Genomic DNA, 20429 nt, shown 5'->3' with positions numbered 1-20429 from the left:
TTTTCCCCTGAGGAGATTCTCATCTAGATGTCTTTCTTGGAAACTGTTCATTAATCTGGGAACGTCAGATGGGTTTTTATCACCTTTTTCATAAAATAAATTAGCAGAATTCTCCAAGTTTTGGCAAACTTCTGTTTTTCATCAAGCCGTAGTGACGCATTCTCAGGTCAGAGTGTTTAAAACTCTGTTATAAATGCTTTACAGACCCACTGAGATCATCTTTTCATCTATTTTAAAAGCGTTTCCAGTGGTCTTCTAAATAGGATTTTGCTGTTTTTAGCCAAAATCTGTGTTGTTTTCTAGGACATTGTTTCTGCAGAGCCCCAGTAGTTCATTAGAAAAACCCCTTCTGGATTTTTGACAGGGCAATTGGCGCCCCCCCTTCCCGTCACCGTTGTTGAGAGCTCAGAGCAGGGAGCTTGTGGCCCTGGCACCCAAGCAACCCCGCCCCCCTTTCCCCTCCCTGTTGTTGAGAACTCAGAGCATGGAGCTTGTGGCACGCCCAGTCTATTTTCTATGTCACAAATTCAGTCTCTTTCCAGCAGCAGTTTTTCTTCTACTCCTGATTCACAATGATTTAAAAATAGAAATACTTAGAAATGCAACGTTAAGCTTAATTTTCTTCATATATGCATAAGAAAAAAACCACAAGAACATGTTAAAAACACCATAAACACCATTTATATATATTTTAACTTTTGGATTTATTTAGGGTCCAAACCTGCCTGGTTCTACACTAAAGACAACGATTAAACTGCCCTGTGAAATCATAAATTTTTTGTTTTTGGAAAGCAGAGCTTGGTGTCACCTTTCACACCCAGGCCGGATCACTGACATACCGCGACAGAAGCACACTAAAGATCTGACAAACAGACACACGAGGCTGCCAGAAATTCAAGAAAAGCTTAGAAACAAAGCCCGACATGTTGGGCCTGAAAGGGTTGCACAAACATCTCTGCAGCCTTTAGACTCCAGAGAGGCACAGAGATCCATCCTCCACGCACGGAGAAAACCAGAGAACGTTCAGAGCGAAGATCATTATGGAGACGACGGAAATGTTGCTAACCAGGAAGTTATAATGTTTGTCAGTCTCATTGGACTCCGTTCAGGTCAGAGTTCATGATCCAACGGTCAGAAAGAACCTTTTGGACAAACATGGATCTGTGGGAGAGTTTTCCTTAAAACCCCTGAACTCGTGTTGTGGTGAGACTCAAGAAGAACGTTCTGGAAAGGGTTTCTCTTCCAGGACCTCCTGAAAAGAGCAATATAGTAAAAGTCCAATTGGTCTGTTGAGAATTATGCAGTTTATGCGTTTTTTATGTAGTTGACACACAATTGTTGCATAAATCTTGCGCAGCTGTAAGTGAGTTTTGCGTGAGTTCTGTGTTCTTTGCGTAGTTTATTCGTACTTCTTCCGTCGTGATACGTCATGATACAACCTTTCTTACTTTTTCCCCGTATATTCACATATGACCACTAGGTGCAAAATGTAGTGTAGTGGTTGTAGAGATGTTGACCAACTCCGACCACTCACTGATTACGGACAGAGCCTGGATCCAACAAACTATGTTGACTTCTTTTTGTCGGCGCCACTCTGACTCGTTCCATTTCCCGTATACAGTCAAGGTTCTGCACTTTTCTGTAACTTTTCCAACACGGAAATGAAGGAGGCGGATGTGTAGAACTGAAAAACCTCATTAATCAGGTATTAGATTCTGTGTCCCGTCTTCATTGTTTCACGTTGACTCAGCATCGATCTGCAGTTTTTTCGTTAGGCTTTGATGGAAAAAATATATTCGGAAATATGGAAAGTTATCGTCCTTCTGTCCGTGGTAACCTTAACAGCACATGATGGTGTGTAGATCGCTGTTCCGCCACTGAAACTTTAGTGTATGGATGTTGGAGATGCAGCCTTAAAGTCTGCTTTGGATTTTTTTTGGTACTTTTAAGCTGCCATGCTGGACTGGATTTTAATATTTTCACTAATGGATGCTCAAGAAAAAATTTGGCTTTGAGAACAATTTAGGAAGTTTGGATTCATGCAGAACTTGGTGTTTTTTTCTTTGAATAATTGAAACATCAACACCAAGTTTAGGAGAGGACACGTTTGGCGTTTTCAAATGAGTCATGAAGTTCATAACAAAGTGTAATCAATATTAAATGAGAATAAGACTAAATACAACTTTAAAATATTACTCTTAACTTGCTAGCTTTTATTTAAGTTACCTAAGTAGCCGAATGTTACCAAAAAAAGAAGTTGTTTCAGGTCTATCAGACAAAAAGTGTTTTGAATCATCTTTATCTGTATTTTTAGTTTTAGTTTTCTCCTGAAAAAAGACAAAATAGGTCTTGTGTTGCTTCTAACTTTATAAAATCAATTACAGCTTTCTCATGTTGGAAAAACTTCTCAAAGATCCTACTAAAAAATGACAAATGAACCCACATGTTTAATAGTGATGCAACAATTCTGGGTTTATAACCGAATCCTATGCTACAACATTGAACCGAATGTTTACATTAAAACGTGTCAAAGACGTGTTTATTACATCACACCAGGCTTAGTAGAAATCAAAGGAAAGTTTTTGTTGTTTTTTGCTTTCTTATTACCGGTAGCTAATTTAAAAAAAAAGGGATTTTCTGAATTTTTTGTTAGTTTGTAATAAATATATTGAATAAAAACAAAACTGTGGCCAAAAAATCGGAACTGAATCGTGGGGAAAGTGAACTGTTTCCTTCCTAATGTTTATGGGAAACAAACATTTAATATGTTTTCATATTATTAATGGATTTGACTTGAGGTGAGAAGTTTCTGTGAAGCAAAGAAATGCTGAAGAATGGAAGAAGCTACCACTTCCAGGTCATTGAGGCTCAAATAAAGCAACATTTTCCAACCTCCTGCTGGTTTATTTGAACTTCAACTACAATTCAAATCAAAATCCTCACAAATTAAACAAAATGCATACATGTACATCTTGAAAAATCTGACATCTCGGCTGCTGTTTGCTCACACGACTGTCTCCAGCTGTAGACTCGTCACACTCCTTCCCCAAGTCGCCTCCGCCGTCAGAGGGGGTAAAGTCAGCTGAACGCTCGCTCTGACGCACTTCATTATTTTGCAGACTTTACGTCTGGCTCAGTTATCGGTCTTCAGAGAAGCAAAGTAGTTCTGGACCACATCTTCATCGTCCCGTGACCTGCTTTTTTTACAGGAACAAGCTGTTTTTCTCATGCATCCTATCCCAGTTCACCTGTAGTGAACGGCGAGCGATGCTCGTACTGTTAACCACGGCAAGCTAAGTCCACGTCGCTCACAGGAGTGGGCGATCACAACAAATATTGATATAAAAGGAATAAGAAATGAGGAAATGTATTGTAATATCAAAGAAAATATGAAACCTTTAATCTGTTCCTGGAGTATATCCGACATATTTCTTCCCCACCAAAGCTTTTCTTTGTTTTTAAATAATAGTTGAATAAAACTAAAATGAGTCTGTAGACAAATATGGATTCAATCTACATTTGAAAATAATGCAGTTGTTAAAATTTTTACCGGATTTCTTTTTGATAATTACTACTCAAAAATACAGATTTGACCTAATCCTGCCCCTTTAATCCACATGTTAATCGCACAAAAATGCCCTCAGATCCATCATATCATCCAGAGCACCAACCAGGATTCTCATCAACATCTTCAGGATCTCATTTTCTCAAGAACAAGATGGTTTAACGGCACAACTTTGTAGGTTTTGAATCCTCTCATGACGTTTTTGAGCCCCAAAGTTCACGAAACGTCAAGAAAGATGCTCAATCTGGAAGAATGGGACTCTGTGGTCAATGTTTAGAGATCACAAACATTTTCTGATCTCATTTATTTAGAGCTATGTTTGTATTTGAAGAGTAGGATGATGTATAAGATTCTTTAGAAGCTGTTAGTCCTTTGAATTTTCCATAAATGGCTCATGCTCTAAGTAAGAAAAGAATCCAAACCTTTTATTGGCTACAACTTCAGTTTGTAATATTGCAATATTTGTTTTTGGGTTGTTTCTTTCATAAAAGATGATCATGTTTCCTCCTGACCTGCAAACACACAGTGACACGTCCAGGAGCCACAGTGGGGTGGATGTTTTTGTAGGTTAGCATTGGTCCTCTGGGTGTTTTAAATCTCCAGAGGACAGTGACTGTGGCCGCGTTGGCGGGGTGCAGATTAATTGAATGGTTTTTGGGCATAATTTGCCTAAAAAGCAGCACGAACACGTCGGTGTTTGTTCGGTGAGTCAGCTTAGAGGAGGAGGTGGCTCTGCTGCTTTTAATGTAATGAGTTACTGTACAGGCTTTTCAGAAACAAAGTTCATCTAAAAATATGCAAGAAAACCTCAAACATTTCAGCGGGTTTGTTGCAGAGGAGTTGGTAAAGCGAATCCCTCTGGACTAAAACAGCTCTGTTCTCATTTTTGTATTTTTAATAAAATACAACAAAAAAGAACATTTTAAAAATTTGAAAACTGTGTTTTTTTTTCTTATAGGAGCAACAATTAGAATATTTCTGAGAATTCTCGAACTAAATATATTTAGCAGAAAACTGTGTTTCTGAATAGTAAATGTAATAACTAGAAGAAAATAGAAGTCCAGAAGCAGAAAAGATGAGGAGGAAACACAAATGTTTTGTGTTTTAAATATGTGTCTTTACTTTACATTATTATTATACGATCCACTATTTTATGATCATAAAAATGATAATTACATCTAGAATCATGTTTGGCTTGACCTTTACCTGCAGGGTCTGAACAGTGGATCCTTAAACGTGCTTGTGTGACGCTCGGTGGTCTCATCTGCTCGTGTGTCTCGTTAGGCCTCGTTTCGCTCGGCCTTGTCACTCGTACCCCCCCCCCTTTATTCTTCTCTGCTGTGCAGCGTCATCTGTGAGGGGGTGTTGAATAATGCAGCTGTGTGGTGACAGCGCGCCGTGACGCCGCACCCAGCCGCTCTGCTCTCGTCACTCGGCTTCTCTGAGCGCCAGTCCAGACGTTTGAGGCGCTGAGGAGCAGTTTTAGTGGGGGTGATGCTAGAGGAGGGGGGGCTCAGCTGAAGGTGCCGTCACCTGGCTGTTGTGGAAAATCATGAAAATGTTTTTGGGGGGAAAGTCCCCCAAAAAGGAATCTATGAAAGTAATGGTTTCTCTATGCATGGACCTCCCACCCCTCTAATGTAATGAAGACATCTGAGAGTGTAGGTACCAGAAAAGTCATGTGACACCTTCCTCAGCTTGATGGACAGGAAGTGAGACATCATAAAGTAACTGGAATGTTACTTTATGATGTCTCTGTCGTGGATCTTTCACCTTTTATGTGTATTTGCTCTGCTTTTTATAGATTCTGCTCTTCTGCTTGACAGTAAAAGTCTTAATAGTTTAAAGATTAAAATAAATCTTTAAAGTGGCTTAAGAAAAGTTGTCCGTGTGACAGATATTGTTTGAACAATGTTTTATTATTTTTCTCTAGTGAGGTGTGAGAAAAGGGTAATGGCGTTTTGTCAAACCTTCCTGAGCCATCCTTAAATTAGGCTACATTTGTTCTGAAGGTCTTCGCGCACGATTCCGATCTGGATTATCTTTGGGAATTTACGTTCACACTGCACTTCTGAGTCTGACTCGCATCTGATTTTGGTGGTTGTGAGAAGTGAAGTTGGATTTTTTTAATTTGTTGTCCTGCAACGAGGAGAAAACCGGCTGCCACGTTTGTTTTTCCTGCTTCCTGTCTGTAGATTGTTGCTGAATTCTGCACATTAGTGACATTAAATTAGACCAAGACCTACTGAACAACTGAGGGCTCACAGAAAATGATAGATGTATCTAACTCTTGACTGCATATGAGAACCTCCCCCCTGGTGTTCCAAACAGGAAGTATCCGCTGGCTCCAAGAAGCCCAAATCCCAGAGACTTCTAGAGACATAAACAGCTGTTACTCAGTCATTCTATTGGTCAAAGTAACAATTCTCGCTCTGGAATCTTTTTTAACAAGTTCTTAGCAGTCCTTCTCTTTTGATGATTTTGTTAGAGCGCCTATGTTAGTGAGTTACAAGCTGAAGATTGTAACTGATTCAAGGAAGCAAGGAAATCTGACATTTGTGGTAGTTCTTCCACGAAATGCACAACCTGGATTCATTCTGTCGAAGTTCAATTAAATCTAAAGTCAATTTACTTATTTAAATATTTTCTTTCTTTGTGAGCTTCCTGTCTAACAAACATCGTCTTTTTAAAAAGCTTTTTAGTGTTTGACTGGTTGCAGAGTGAGGTTTCCCACATTATGACACTCCCTCAGCATGCCATTGTCTGAAAAACATTCAGAAAAGGATCTGAATGCTTCTCGATGCTGTAAAAATCATATTTTTAAACTTGACTTATTCTTCTTTTTTTCTGTTTGAAAAAGAAAACAAAAATATAAATAAGGGTTGAGTTTCAGTTTCTCCTTCTCATTTTTGAGGAGGATTTTGTGAAAGTTCTGAGCTTGAATGTTGCTGCCGTCACTTCTCATGATGCTCTGGAGTTTTTCTCCTCACTTTCACCAACACCCACTTCCATGATGGAGGTTTGCCCAGCATCCAATCCAAGAGAAGCCTCTTTTTGAGGGCTGCCCGTCCCCAAGGTGTCACTAAGCTGCTGACATGAGAGCTGCCTTGAGTTTTCTGTGTTTTATTCAGGATTTTCTAGAAATGAGCTTTGAGCAAAAACAAGATAATCAGGATTTTATAGTTTTTTTGATTTACAGATGTGGGCATCACTCCCCAATTCCTAAATGGATTTAATTGCACTGCAATTCAATAGAAATGGGTCAAGTTTGTAACATTCCCACTGTAGGAATGTCTTTTCCTCCTGCAGCACTTTTTTCTGCATGAAACTTAAAGTTGGGTTTGGATGGTTCGGCTCATGCAGGAAATGGATAATCCTTAAAAATCACAACCAAAGCCAAATGAATTAAACATCAGAATCAGAACTTCCTTTATTGGCATTGTATGCACTACAAAGTCATGATGCTCCCAATGTGTTTAAAAGACGATAAAAGTCAGGATTACAACTCAAAATAGATTTTAAATAAAATGAAATAAAGTATAAAATGCATTCAAAAAATAGTCAGGATTATATTAGACTTTGCTGGTGAGCATAGAGTTATGTAGTATTGCACTCATGAATAATAAATAACCTGTAACTGCACTTACATAACCATATAAACATGATGCACACGTGTGATTGACATGAATACATGGATAGTGGGTATTGCACTTTCCTGAACCAAATATTCCACATGTTTGTAAGAATACACAGTGTGTTTTTCTTTAAGAGTTCTTATTTTTGTTTATGTCAATATATATTTATAGTAGACATGTAATCTGAGAAAGCACACACATATACAACTTGTTCTATTATTGACAAATTGCTTTTTTTTCTGTCTTGCTTGGTTTTTGTGGGGAGTGAGTTCATCCGAAGGGTTACACTCTGAACAAAGGTGGAATTTTTATCAATAAAATAAAGAGTTCTTACTTAAATATTAACAGAAAAGTTGTTCTGGCTGAAGAAAAATATAATTAAAAAAGTGTTTTTGATAGAAGGAACCCACAGATTGCATGAATCACTTTAGCAAAATGATTCTTTAACCTGTTCTTAATCCGCTCTGTTTCACTTTAGCCACAAAATTTTGTGACCTCCGTTAGATAGATGGATAGAAAAAAAACACAAAAATGCAATAAAATAATAGTAGCAAAAAGTATACAAAAGATTACAAGCTAAAAAAATATTTATTTACACCAGGACTCGTAATTGCATTTTTGACCATTTTCTTAATGAAAAATGAAGAAATTGGAGACTTCAGCAAGTAAAATTTATACCAAAAATTGTTGACAGCGTCTTCCATGCAGACTTGTCCCTAAAACCCGGCCTGAAGCTCCAGAAGCCTGACGGCCGCTCTGTTGGGTTTGTTTTGTCACGAACTGAAAACAGTCAAACGTGTGACTCAGGGTTTGTGATTCATGCTGCAGTTTGTGCGGAGTGAAGCAGCAGGAACCGAACTGAGATGTTGTGTCCGCGGTTTAGTCAGTCTCTGCTTCCTCGCAACGTTTTTCGCTCGTCCACAAAGCTGGAACAAAGCGGACGTGGGCGGACGTTTCACCTCCACCTAAAAATAGTCCTTATCCAGCTTTTTCTGTACAAAAATCAAGCAGAAACTCTGAAAGTAAAGTCATAAATAAGTGAGATAGTTGACCATATTTTGAGACTAGAATAGAAAAAGTCAGTTTTTAGTAGAGTAAACCACCTCAGCGGCTTTACTGTTTGTATCCCCCCATCCTTTGCCGGACAGAAATGCCAAGCAGGGTGGAAGGAGCGAGGGTGGTGGTGGTGGGGGGAGCCACAACTTTCCCAGAGGCTCATGCAAGCGTCAGTTTGTGTTATAAATCATTCAGAGACACTCAGAGGAGCACAATACATTTTTATCCCTGTCCTCCCATCCCCTCGTCCTCCTCCCCTCCTTTATTATTCAATACGCTCCCCCCGGAGCGGCGATCTGCTCCGTCAGAACTCTGGAGGACCAGGCTGAAGGTTTGGAGAAAAGGCTAAACATGGATTTGGAGGCCGCTCGTGACTTGAGAAGTCGTCACGGGGTCGCTGATGCTAAAACGGGAACCACATTGGGGTCTTGGAGAAGCTTTTCCTGTTTTCGGTGGATGTCGTTAGTCTCCAGCTCCTTCGATGTTCTTGTGTTTGCGAATGAAACATGTCTGTGGGGCACGTCTGTAAAAAGGTCATCGGATGATCGCGTCCTTGAACTCCTGCTTTTATTCGAGGAACAATAAAGATTCACCTGCAGACGAAGGTCACTTCCCTTGTGAACCGGGACAGCCCACTGAGGAGCAGCGGGTGGAGATGTGGAGACGTCAAAACGAGGCTGTGGAGTTTTTCTGCGGCTCCAGGAGCTGAAGAACCGAGCAGAATCTGACAGTTACTGATTACCACTAAGGAGATTTTCGGCGCCTGTTGAGTCATTCCGCCATCTGCTATTTAGAAATCAAAGCCTTCCCTCTGTTTGTTCAGGGTGAACGCCACCTTCCTAATTTTATGAGCCAAAAAGCATCTTGGTGCAAAGGAGCATGATAAATAAACTGAAGTCCAGATGTTTTTCTTTTTTGGTGGTGTAGTTCGGTTTGATAGGCCTTAAACAGCTGCAAACTTCAATAAATGCTCAGTGTGATGAAGAAATGCAGTCATAATGAAGAATATTTTATAGATGATCGAAGGTTTTGCGTAAAACTGTTTTTTTTCCCCTCAGGTACGACGGTGTTTGAGTCATGAGGGACCCTGAAAAATCTGCACATCTGGACTTTCTCTGAAGAGACAAAAGGAGACAGAGACCCATCAAGACTTCCTGTACATAACCAGGTCAGTGAATGATCTTCATCTCTTGAGCTTCAAGGCCCTCTTTCTCCAAAAGTACAGCAGCTGAGCTGAGATTCTAGAGGAACGTTTCTGCCATTTTTAGGGGAGGAAAACCTTTTTCTGACCGTTACGTCTGAAGTTCGGACCAATCACTTTAATAACCTACTGTAGAAATGTAGAAAAATCATATTTTTTCCCTTGTTTTAACAGCACTTTGTTGCCATTTGTCCTTTAAAATGTTGTTATAAATTAATATATAAAATAAAATAATATATAATTAAATAAAATAATAATAAAGAAATAAATACACAGATATATAAAAATAAAATGATGTTAAAGTTAAAGTCCCATTGACTGTATTTGAGAACTCGACCGACTGAGTGTGACGTCACTCGTAGAAAATGGCTCACCTCCAGCTCCGACTGGTCTATTGAGTTGCCATTTTTGTCGCAACATTGACTTCACCACGTTGGAGCCAGACATCGTCAGTGAGCAGTGATTGGTCCAAGTGGGTCAGTCATCTTTTCGATGGCAACCATTCTCGCCAATTAGCAGTGAGCTTGTTTGAATGCCACGCCCCGACCACTTGTAAGCGGGCTACACGAAATGTGTCAAATAGAGTGACTGAGTGATAGCTGTTTATTTCTCACTAAAGGTCAAGGGGTCACTCAGTCCTGGACTGTTAATGGTTGTCACCATTACCGCCTGGGTGTGTGAAATATGCTCTCCACACTTGATCCACCTCCAGGGATCCAGCTCAGGAGCTATTTAATGGTTTGAGCGTCAGAGTCTTTGATATGACTCGACCGTGGATTTGAACCCACAACCTTCCAGTGTCAGGATGGACACTCTACTACTTGGCCACTGAGTTGGTCTCGTCAGACTTTTATTATGAGAGGACAAATCATTAAAAATATTCTTTATTCAGATAACACCGGAGATGTAACACACAGTCTTTGACATATTGTAAACCTTTGACCTTTCACATGATCAATGTGAATCAGCTGATTCTGACACGACGCATTACTGACATAAAGTGCTGCTAAGGAGCCACTTTTCTTCACGACGGAATCGATTGGAATTACGTCACATGCGTGAAGAAAGGGATTTGAACATTGGAGCTAAAGCTCCGGTGCAAAACTATTTCTGTGAGATCTTGGTGTCAGAAATATGAAGTGATCTGTTTTCGCTGAGTCATGGTAGCAATAAAAGTAAACCCACTTTCAGCAATGCTGCAAACATTATCAGGATTGTATAAATCGGAACTTTAGAAATTTGTTGATGACACTCTCCTAAAAATTCCGAAATTCTAATATTTATATTCAAGAAGTGACCCCAGACCCTTCATGGATTCTGGACTTTTCCACAGTTTCTGTTGGGCCATGTGGAAAATCGACATTTGAGTAACGCTGCTGTACCCCTGTGCAGGGCTGCATGCATGCACAACTCCCTACACTTCCTCTCAAATCAGAGCGACGCTCCGTCAAAAATTAAAAAAAATAAAGACAGTCAAAGCCACAAAAACACAAAAATAAAACACAACAGATCACAGAAGTCTGTCTCCAACTGCCGACTCATCAGCACACGACCTCGCGTCTGAATGAGCTCTTGTAAATTCATGCTGGATGAAGCTTGACCCATTTTCTGTCAACTGCAGGAAGCACACACCCAAATGCAAGCACATGGTGCACACGCCGTGCACGTGCTCCACAGCTCTCCGGGGACTTTGCCTTCTCATGCTCACCCCGCTTTTTTTATTTATTTATTTTAGACATGCATGTGTTAGACTGGATTACTAAAGTGCTTTTTTTTCCCATGAGTCTGTAAAATCCAGGCGCGCACACACACACACACACCTCACACCTCACAGCTTAAACGCCTTCTTTAGACGCCATGATAGGAGTTAAAGAACTGGATTATTACGTAATTCTTACTTCACGCGCAGACTCTCTACTGCGGCGCACGTTTTGGTGGATTTACCCGTTTTTTCTTTCTCTTTTCTGATTAGAGCCGATTCTGAATGCCAGTAAGAATTCCCACAGTCTGTCTAATTCCTGTTGCCGTCTCAGCCTGGGAGGGGGTCCAGTAAGCTGATAAAGCCCTCTGGCTGTGCAAGCACACATACACATAATCTGACACACAAAATGACCCACACATATGGACACTTTGTGTCCTCCATCTTTAATGGTGGAGCCCGTGCTCTAATTCACTGGTATAGAAAATGCTCGTGCCAGTGGCGCCGCGTGTGCCGTACATCAGAGGCTCGCAGAGATTAAGGGCAAATCAAGAGAAAATACCTCCTTTTTCATCATCAAAGACTTTCTTCCAAGTGACGATTAAAGGGTGAAAGAGAAATGAGCGTCGAGTTAGGAAGGAAGAGGCATTTGAGTTGGCAGGAGGCTCTCTCACAAAAAAGTTTCAAATTTGACCCCGAGATCACGGCGCCCAGGATGGTCCCTACGATGGCGCCCTGCTCCGGTGTCGTTGGATTTCATGCAGCTAATATGCTGCAGGCGGAAAGCTCCATTGATCCAGACTGGATCTCTGTTGAGCTGCAGGCGGCCATGTGTGGCGTGTTCAAGAACGCACTGAACGTGGGTTTTTGTTCGAGCTTTTAGCATATGGTGTTCACACTGGACTGATACTAGCATGCACTCACAGTTGGAAGAGTCTTGGCGGTTCAAATCTGGTGAATCTCGCTCTGTTCTCGTAATGAAAGACGCGATGTCATATAATTCCATCCAGGCACATTATTAATTTTTCCTTCACGATTGATTTTCTAACGGTTGGTACATCCGTGTTTTGAAAAGGACGCTACCCATGCGTCATCGTAAGCGTGAACTTTCAGCACGTGTGTAATTGCAGCGCTCTTTGTATGTAGAGCCCAAAAACAGACATAAACTCGAGTAGCAATGCGTTAATGCAATAATTTTGAACGCAGAAGGAAACGGTTGCTCGAACGCGTGTTTCTGAGCCCGGTGTACGTAGCATTAGGATTTTTACGACCATATAGTGTCGTTTAAACTCCAATTCATTAGGCTGCGACAGGGTTTAACCTAAAGAATTTGTTTTTTCTTCGAAGTCTCTCAAACTGGCAGGAAGTGGATGCACGGCAAAGAAGTGTATCTTTTGACCATTTTCGTTTTTGCTAGTTAGCCCACAGGTAATCTTTTGATATAAAGTGACACAGACGAGTTTTACCCAGCCTCCAAGTTCCCAACCTGGAAAACCAAAGGTTGCAGTTCTTCAGAGGCCCACTGGTTTCAGACTGGGAAAAGACAGTTTTACACCAAATTTGTCAAAATTGATAAAATTTACTTTAAATTAATGGGGTGGGAGACTGTAAGAAGACGGGTTAAAGGAGCTGTTTTCATTTTATTAATGCTCAGGGTTGTGAATCATTAGGGGGCGTGGCCCTGCGATTGACTGGTAAACCGCCCATGATGTCCCCTGCCTTTGTGCAACAGAAGATGTTTAGGGTTTAGGATCCCTGTGATCCTGAGCAGGAACAATCAAGTTTGGAAAAATGGATGGATAGGGGCGTGTCATTTTATTTAGCAGGTGGGTGGAGCTAACCAAACTATTAGGTTGATCTTTTCTCCCCATTTGCTGTTTTTGTGTTGTTGCAGAGGTGGGCGGAGCTAACTCTAATCAATAAATCTGTTTGTCAGTTGCTCTTGTAGATTTAGCTTATTAGAAAAAAATAATAGTAATAACAAATGAAATAAAAAATACATTAAATGTAAAAAAAAAAAATATGTAGCTAATGATAGAACTGTGGACGCAGCGACTCAGCCAATGCTGGGTGTCACCGCCAGAGTACTACATCTAATCATTTTATGATTCAGTTTCAGGATTTAATATTTTATTTCCCTTTAAAAATGAACCTTTGTTTGCAATACAAAGCAGATTTATATAGCAAGCCATTTAAACTGAACAAAAAAGTAAAAAGTTTTATTGGAAAAATGATAAATTCCTGCAATAAAATCTACTAAAGGTTTTTTACTTACTTGCCTTAGCAAAAGTGTCTCCATAGATTTCTCTCGGTATGAATACAATTTTATATTTTTCTAAGCAAAGAATTATATTTATATGTTAATTTTTTTTAAATCAGTTCTTTTGGGTGTTAAGTTAAAGACACGTAGCTCCCTTTTTGAGTGTCTTTCCATCTGCATTGACCTGAACTGCGTGGTTGTTATGGTAACATGGTGTTTTTTAACCAGCGCTGACCTGTTTGACCTTTTATTTCGAACTGACATACCCTAACATTTTTAAATAAAATTGTTGTTTTTTTTTTACTTTTCGGGTAGATTTTAATTGATGTGTCATTTTTGTGGTGTCAGTATAATAAAGTTACTTTAAAAATGTCTAAAAGTAAAAGGAGATTTTCAACTCCCAGCACATTTTTCCTTTTTTTTAAGGAACCATCTTGCATGACATGTTTAGACGGAGCCTCCCGTTGCTCCGATGCTGCTCTCTTTTAACCCATTCGGCAGCATAAATGCTGGGATGTAAATCCGCCGACGTGTCGGGGGAACTCTGCGCGCTCGCCCGGCGGTTCTGTGGGGGTTGCTGTCCCGCCCGTCAAACCTCTAATCTGTATAATCCACACCCTTAATCAGCTCTCTTAGAAGAAAAAAAAAACGTCCCCACGCCAACAGAGGCAACTATCCACACGCTTCAGATTGCCAGGCTGGTGACGGCTTCATCAGCCCCCCCCCCATTACAGCCAAATTGCATCATTTCACACATGTGGGAGGAAAAAACGTGGAGAGGAGGTGTGCAGGCTAACGGTCACATGACTTTTTTTGTCTTGGTCGTTTCCTGCTTCCTAAGAACTCCCCTTGATTCAAAGCATAGAGACACAAAAGGCAGATTTATCGGTGCTTAATTATTGTAGACCATTGTGTTCTTTTTCTAATAGGTGATGGCACAATTGTATACGTTTGTATGTGTTTGTGTGTTTGTGAGTCGTGGTTGTCGCTCTCTTTCTAAGCAGCTGAAGCAGGCAGGATGAAAGACAGGCTGATGTAAGTTTGAGACATGCAGAGTAACCGAGTACTTCAACCGTTGAACAGTCGAGTTCCCAACCCAACCCTGATGATGTCTCAAGAAAATCAGCTCTTTAGTTTTCCTTTCTCTTTAAAAAAACAAAAATTGAGGCTAATCTTTACATTCGAAAAAGAAAAAATTCAAGATTGAAACTTTTTACCGTCAATGCAAACCCCAACTTCCAGCAGGAAGTTTTAAATATTGCTGTTGTTGTACAAACCTCAGGTTTTGTCATTCAAGGATTGTTTTAGATGTTTTGGAAGAATAAAACATCCGCAATCATCTGGTTAAAGTTTCGGAGATGTTTGATTCAATACAGTAACTTTTTCAAATGTAAACACCTTTATAAACTTTTATAGATGGAATGAAAGCCTGAAAAGGGATTTTTAATGGCACCAATCTGAAGATATATAGCAAAATATCAGTTCATATTCCAGAGGTCGATAATCTGAACTGACTGTGAGCTGATCTCAGAAACACGGCTCGCCTTCAAACTTCCCGCAGTGACAGATGGTTTATTTGTTTGCCTCCTTCCCCTTCAACAAAGTGATGGTCTTTCAGGGCGAAAAAAAAGCCACTTATAAATCAACTTTGTTTTTTTTTATATGAATGAAGACAAACGTAAATTAGAAAGTCATTAAAGCAAGAGCTCATCTCTCATCATCTGTGCTTAAAAGGACCATCAGGTACCTGAAGGACAGTAATTAATTGCATTAAATGTGCTGCTCTCATGCTTTTACACTTTCAAACAGTATGCTGTTGGTTTGTAAATTGCTCAGAAAAATAGAGCAACAGCATTTTATTAATCACAGTTCAGGGAAAACCCCCCCGATGGCGCTTAGGTGGAGACATGCAGCTCAGGCTGTTTGTAGACGTTTCAGCTATTGGAAATAAAAAAAATAAAACGCTCTTTAAAACGTGCAGAACTTTGCCTCTTTTGGTGGGGATGCCATGGATTAGATGGGATTGGGATGACGCTTGGCGTCTTGGCCCGCGCCGGCCTCCTCTGCTTTTTACCAGCCTCGCTCCGTCTTGGTGATGTTCACCCGGATTTCACGGTAAACAGGAAAAGGGAGCCAGGCGTGGAACGTGGCGTGTGAAAGCGTGTGCAGGCAATGCCACTGCCTGTGCAGTGAAGCTAACTGGAGCAGGGTGTCCAGGATGTGCACACGCTCAGCCGCCTGTCTGCAGCCCTGTCACACATCAGCGTCTGCGCAGTCGCGCTGTGCCGGGGCGGATGTATCCATGACTCAGCCTCAGCTGTCAGCCGTGTGTTTGTGCTAAAGTAGCTAAGTAGAGGTCATTTTTATTAGCTCAATGTCCATCGGTCGCATGTCCTGAAGTCCTCCACGCTTGTCATCACCATGACAACGACACACCATGTGTAATTATCAGAACTCTATCACAACAAGAATGCAAACATATGATGTCATATTCTGAAATCTGGGTCTGATTCCTCCCAGGTGGAGCTGGCCAATGCCGGGGCCGTCGTGGACGTCTGGCGGCGGCAGCAGCAGCAGTAGCGTGTATGCGAGTGTCCCTGGTGCCTAGCCAATAATGCCGTCGTCCACAAGGAAGGCGGTGCCGAAGGACCCCGAGCTGGGTGACCTCTTCTTCAAAGATGACCCAGAGGACGTGTTCTGCGACCTGCACGAGATCGGACATGGCAGCTTTGGGGCCGTCTACTTTGTAAGTCCACAGTTTTGTGCTTTTTTCAGCGGAATCTCAAGTTCTGGATCCAAATGTTTATCCTCCGTTGGAGTTCTCAAAATTGATTTCCATCTAGAGAAAAATGTGCAGACTTTGTTCATTCAGCTTAAACTCTATAAAGACTCAAAATCTCCCACAGTGCTAGACCTTCAGACACACCAGTTTCTGTTAATAACCCTTAAAAAACAAGTTGTTGATTTGGACTTTAGCTCATTTCCTGTTTTTTCATGAATTTTTGCTTCTGTCCAAACTTTTTAAGTAGTAGATTCTTTTTTTTTCTTTTTTTTTTTTAAACATTGGGATACAAATACTACAGTGATTCTGTAGTGCATGTACTTACGGCATCAGTAAACTACCACAAGAACATGTTTAGAAAACCCCCCCACAATTTTCATTGAAGTGGGTCTTTAAAATCCCACATTTGCTCAAGTATGGAGTGAATATATATGTGGATATATGCGGATTCTGCACTCAAGAAGCTGTACCGGTAGTAAAAACATGTTTGCTTAAAATGGTTTATTGTATTTTTAAGCGTGATTAGAAGTCAAGCTAACTTTATTAATGTAACCTTTGCTTACAGCACAACCTTGTTTTCTTTTTTAACTCCACCCCCTTCATGAATTATTCTCAACTTCATGATACAAATGTACTGATTTGCTGTTTTAAGTCCCTTCAGCTTCTCCTGTTTATCTAACCTCTAATTACTTATCATACCTTTGACGGATGAAGGGCCTCCTCTTCCCCAGTTGCATAGCTGGGGGGGGGGGGGGGGATAAGCCTCATCCATGATTCAGATTCAGGTGTTCTGCAGAAAAACTAAAAAAAAAAGATGCAAAGCTGGAATATGTCTGGGTTTTGCTGGAGGTTTACTGTTGCATCACATCTCAGTTTCCTTCAAAGTTTCACTTTACAACCTCTGCTTCACTTTATGAACACTGGAAATATTCATCTTCAACAGGATTTTGACGTTACGCTCTGAAAGAGCAACAGTAAGAACGTGTTGTAGAAAGGAATTGTCAGGAACCGGTGGCGTCGGACCGCATTTACTGAATCAAGTGAAACTTGACAAAACCACGGGAGCATCATGAGAGACAAAGCAGAACAGATGACCCGATGAGGAAGAACTGAAAAGCAGACGCTTAAGTAGACAGACAGCGGGTAATTAAGTGAAATGAAGACGGCTGTGAATTAAACCTGAAACTGGTGTGACTGACAAAGGGACAGAACCCAAAACCAAACCAAAGTTCACAATTCTCACAAGAATGACCAACGTGTACATTTGTTCTTGGAATATCTTCAGTTGGAACAGTAATTTGGTTCCTTACTTCAAGTTTCTGCTTCTTCTTGCCTGAGCAGAAACGAATGTGAGAGAATCTGAGGGTTTCCATCTTTATCAGTGCATCCTCCTCATCATCAGTGCAATCTAAGAATGCAGAGATTCGAGGGGGAAAACCTAACCCGGGTCTGGGTGTGAAGCAAACACGGTGTAGCTCTGAAAGATCACACAGGAAGAAGCTCTTCACAGGAGGAGAAAAGGGGGATTTCCTCTCTCACTGTACTTCCTGTCATTTCCGCCTCATTCGTGTGCAAAGGCGAAAACACTTCAGACTCACAAAGATCTAGATCGTCTGAACAAGCGGCCGCCTGCTCTTCCTGCGATGCCAGTTGTTTTTTCAGGGGGGTGAAGCAGAGAATAAGGCTTTAAGCCGGGCCCGAATACTCCGAGCGGCTAAGATATTTGCACCGACACACATGGGAAATGCACACAGACACTTCACTGAGGCCCAGTTTGTTCTAGTCACATTAGGACAAATTTGTGATTGATTGTAATAAATTTGTTCTGTAAGGAGATTTTTTCATTCTTTTCTGACGTTTGTATGATGTCCTTAATGTCTATAATTAAAAAAACGGTAAATGATTCCTTAATAATGAGTCTCCATCTACACAAATTGGATTTCTTAATCAATAATTTGCTATTCTTACCTTTTTTTATTAAGAAAAGTTACATAAACAGAGTCCTCAAAAGTGTTTTTTTTCTCTCTAAGTGATTGGATTTATACTTTCTACCCCCCCCCTCAATCGATCTTTTCCAGGCACGAAACTCGTACTCCAACGAGGTGGTGGCCATCAAGAAGATGTCCTACAACGGCAAGCAGACGACGGAGGTAAGAATGAGGCAGACGCCCGCGCACAGATGCATCACCGCCGTCCGGCAGGACGACATCATCCCCTCTGCAACAGTTTGCTGTTTGTGCATCAATTCACATCAATATTTTTAAGCATCCGTCTTTAAAAATATTCCTTTTAAAGTGATTCAAAAGTGTTGATCACTAGGAATTTTTATTTTTTCCTGATTTATTAGCTTAAGAATTCTTATGATTATTAATCAAACATAAACATATTTTAAGTTAAAAAAAGGCTTTTTAAACTATGAGCTTGTTATGAGGAAAAACCTGCAAATGGAAAATAAATTACACCACACGATCTGCGTGAAAACATTTTTTTTAAATGTTCTTAAAAATAAATGAGAAACAAAGTCTTTGACATTTTTGAGAGGATATCGAGAACGTTTGTGCAGCTTTGAGACGCCAGAGAACCACAAAGATGCATCATCATCCACACATGGAGAAAACTGTGGAGAAGCTCCACAGGAGCGAGCAACCAAAATGAGTCAGAAAACATCATTTAAGAAGCAGAAGAAGTGATCAAACAGTCGGAAGCTTTTGAACTAACATGGATCTGTGGGAGAGTTTAGGGAGAACCACACCGCTGAGCAACCATTTTTTTTTCTGTTTGTCCTCCGACGGACATGTTGACCATGGATGACTTATCCTAGCCGTCATCTTGGTTCGTGTCGGCCGCGCTAGTAGCACTAGTGAGGCTGGAGTGTCCATCTCCAGGGTTGCGATAGTGGCCGGATACTAGCCAGGCAACGTGGTATGGAGGACAGGCTATTGCCCACGTAGCGGGTTTCCCCTCTCCACGCCGTCGATGAATCCAAAGGAACAGCAGACTGCTACAGTTTGGCATCGGCGCTGTCGCAGGACCTGCAGGCAGCGTTGAACTGCCTCAGGGACTCCGACTCGGGATTTTTCCTCGAGGTTTACTCCTGAGCTGAGCAACAAGAACACAGAAAAACATCTGGATTATCTACAAAACTCCTGGACTAATGTTCTGATGGAACTTTCTGGAAGGAGGGCACCCTCAAACATCTAGACTCTTCACACAGTCAAACATGGTGGTGGTAGTGTGATAGTATGGTGCTGCTTTGCATCTTCAGATTGTTATAATTGATGGAAAAAGGAATTCAGTTTCTGGAAGAACTTGGGTGAAATCCTTCTTTCTGAAGAGCAACACTTGTTAGAAGATATTTCTGCTAAGATAGTGAGTCGCTCTGCCGAGTCAGCAGATTTTGGCTTTTTTTTTTCTTCTCTAAAAACCTTTTCTCATATTAGGCTGTAAACGTCACAGTAACGCATCGGGGGATCGTTTTTGATGAAATCACGGGACCTGCTTCTCACAGAAGATGTCTCTGTAAATGTCCATGAAGTTGACCCCGTGGGTGCAGGCGGCAGCACGGACCCGCCACAAGAGACAGTATTTCATTCTGTCCAAACTCGTTTTCTGCAGAAGTGGCAGGACATCATCAAGGAGGTCAAGTTTTTGGGGCAGCTGCGACACCCCAACACCATCGAGTACAAAGGCTGCTACCTGAAGGACAACACCGCCTGGGTGAGTGGGTTCTCCCGCGTGTCTCTGCTGCTCCACACCTTCTTTTAAGTCCAACGATTCTTCTCTGCGTTCGGTTTTTTTGTTTCTGACTTTGCTCTCCACTGAGAACTCGTCGCCGACCCACACATACCCCCCATGCTGCCGTCAGGTGACCGGAAGTGCTTGACATGTTTCATAATGCATCAGAAACTTTGCTGTTGTTTCAGCTGGTGATGGAGTACTGCCTGGGCTCTGCATCTGATCTACTAGAAGGTGAGTGTGTTCACTTATTGTATTACAGCGCTGCAGGTTTTTGGGTTGTCTGGGCCTGTAGAGGGTTGTGGTCACATCTTAAAGACCCACGCCAATGAAAATTGTATTTTTAACATGTTTTTGTAGAATTTTTCTGATGATGATAACAATAATAATGGATTGGATTTATCTGCGCTTTTCCAGACGCTCAAAGGCCTTACAATGTATCTCCATTATTCATTCGCTCCTCATCCATACTTGGTGATGGTAAACTACTGATGTA

The 20429-nt window shown here is 41.1% G+C and overlaps 1 protein-coding gene across 4 annotated transcripts in view; it reads left to right on the top strand.

The window, feature by feature from the left end:
- taok3 (TAO kinase 3) overlaps positions 1-20429 on the top strand; it is a 56580-nt gene that overhangs the window by 14190 nt on the left and 21961 nt on the right. For all 4 annotated transcript variants that reach the window (XM_023958222.1, XM_023958221.1, XM_023958224.1 and 1 more), the window contains 5 exons: positions 9315-9424; positions 15937-16162; positions 18277-18348; positions 19814-19915; positions 20122-20167. In XM_023958222.1, the coding sequence (XP_023813990.1) occupies positions 16031-16162; positions 18277-18348; positions 19814-19915; positions 20122-20167 (352 nt within the window). In that variant the 5' untranslated portion in view covers positions 9315-9424; positions 15937-16030. The remainder of the gene's footprint in view (positions 1-9314; positions 9425-15936; positions 16163-18276; positions 18349-19813; positions 19916-20121; positions 20168-20429) is intronic.

This window comes from Oryzias latipes, chromosome 9 (genome assembly GCF_002234675.1).
Source record: "Oryzias latipes chromosome 9, ASM223467v1".
Classification (NCBI taxonomy): domain Eukaryota; kingdom Metazoa; phylum Chordata; class Actinopteri; order Beloniformes; family Adrianichthyidae; genus Oryzias; species Oryzias latipes.
The sequence above is the reverse complement of the archived record's forward strand: the minus strand, read 5'-3'. Positions and strand labels throughout refer to the sequence as shown.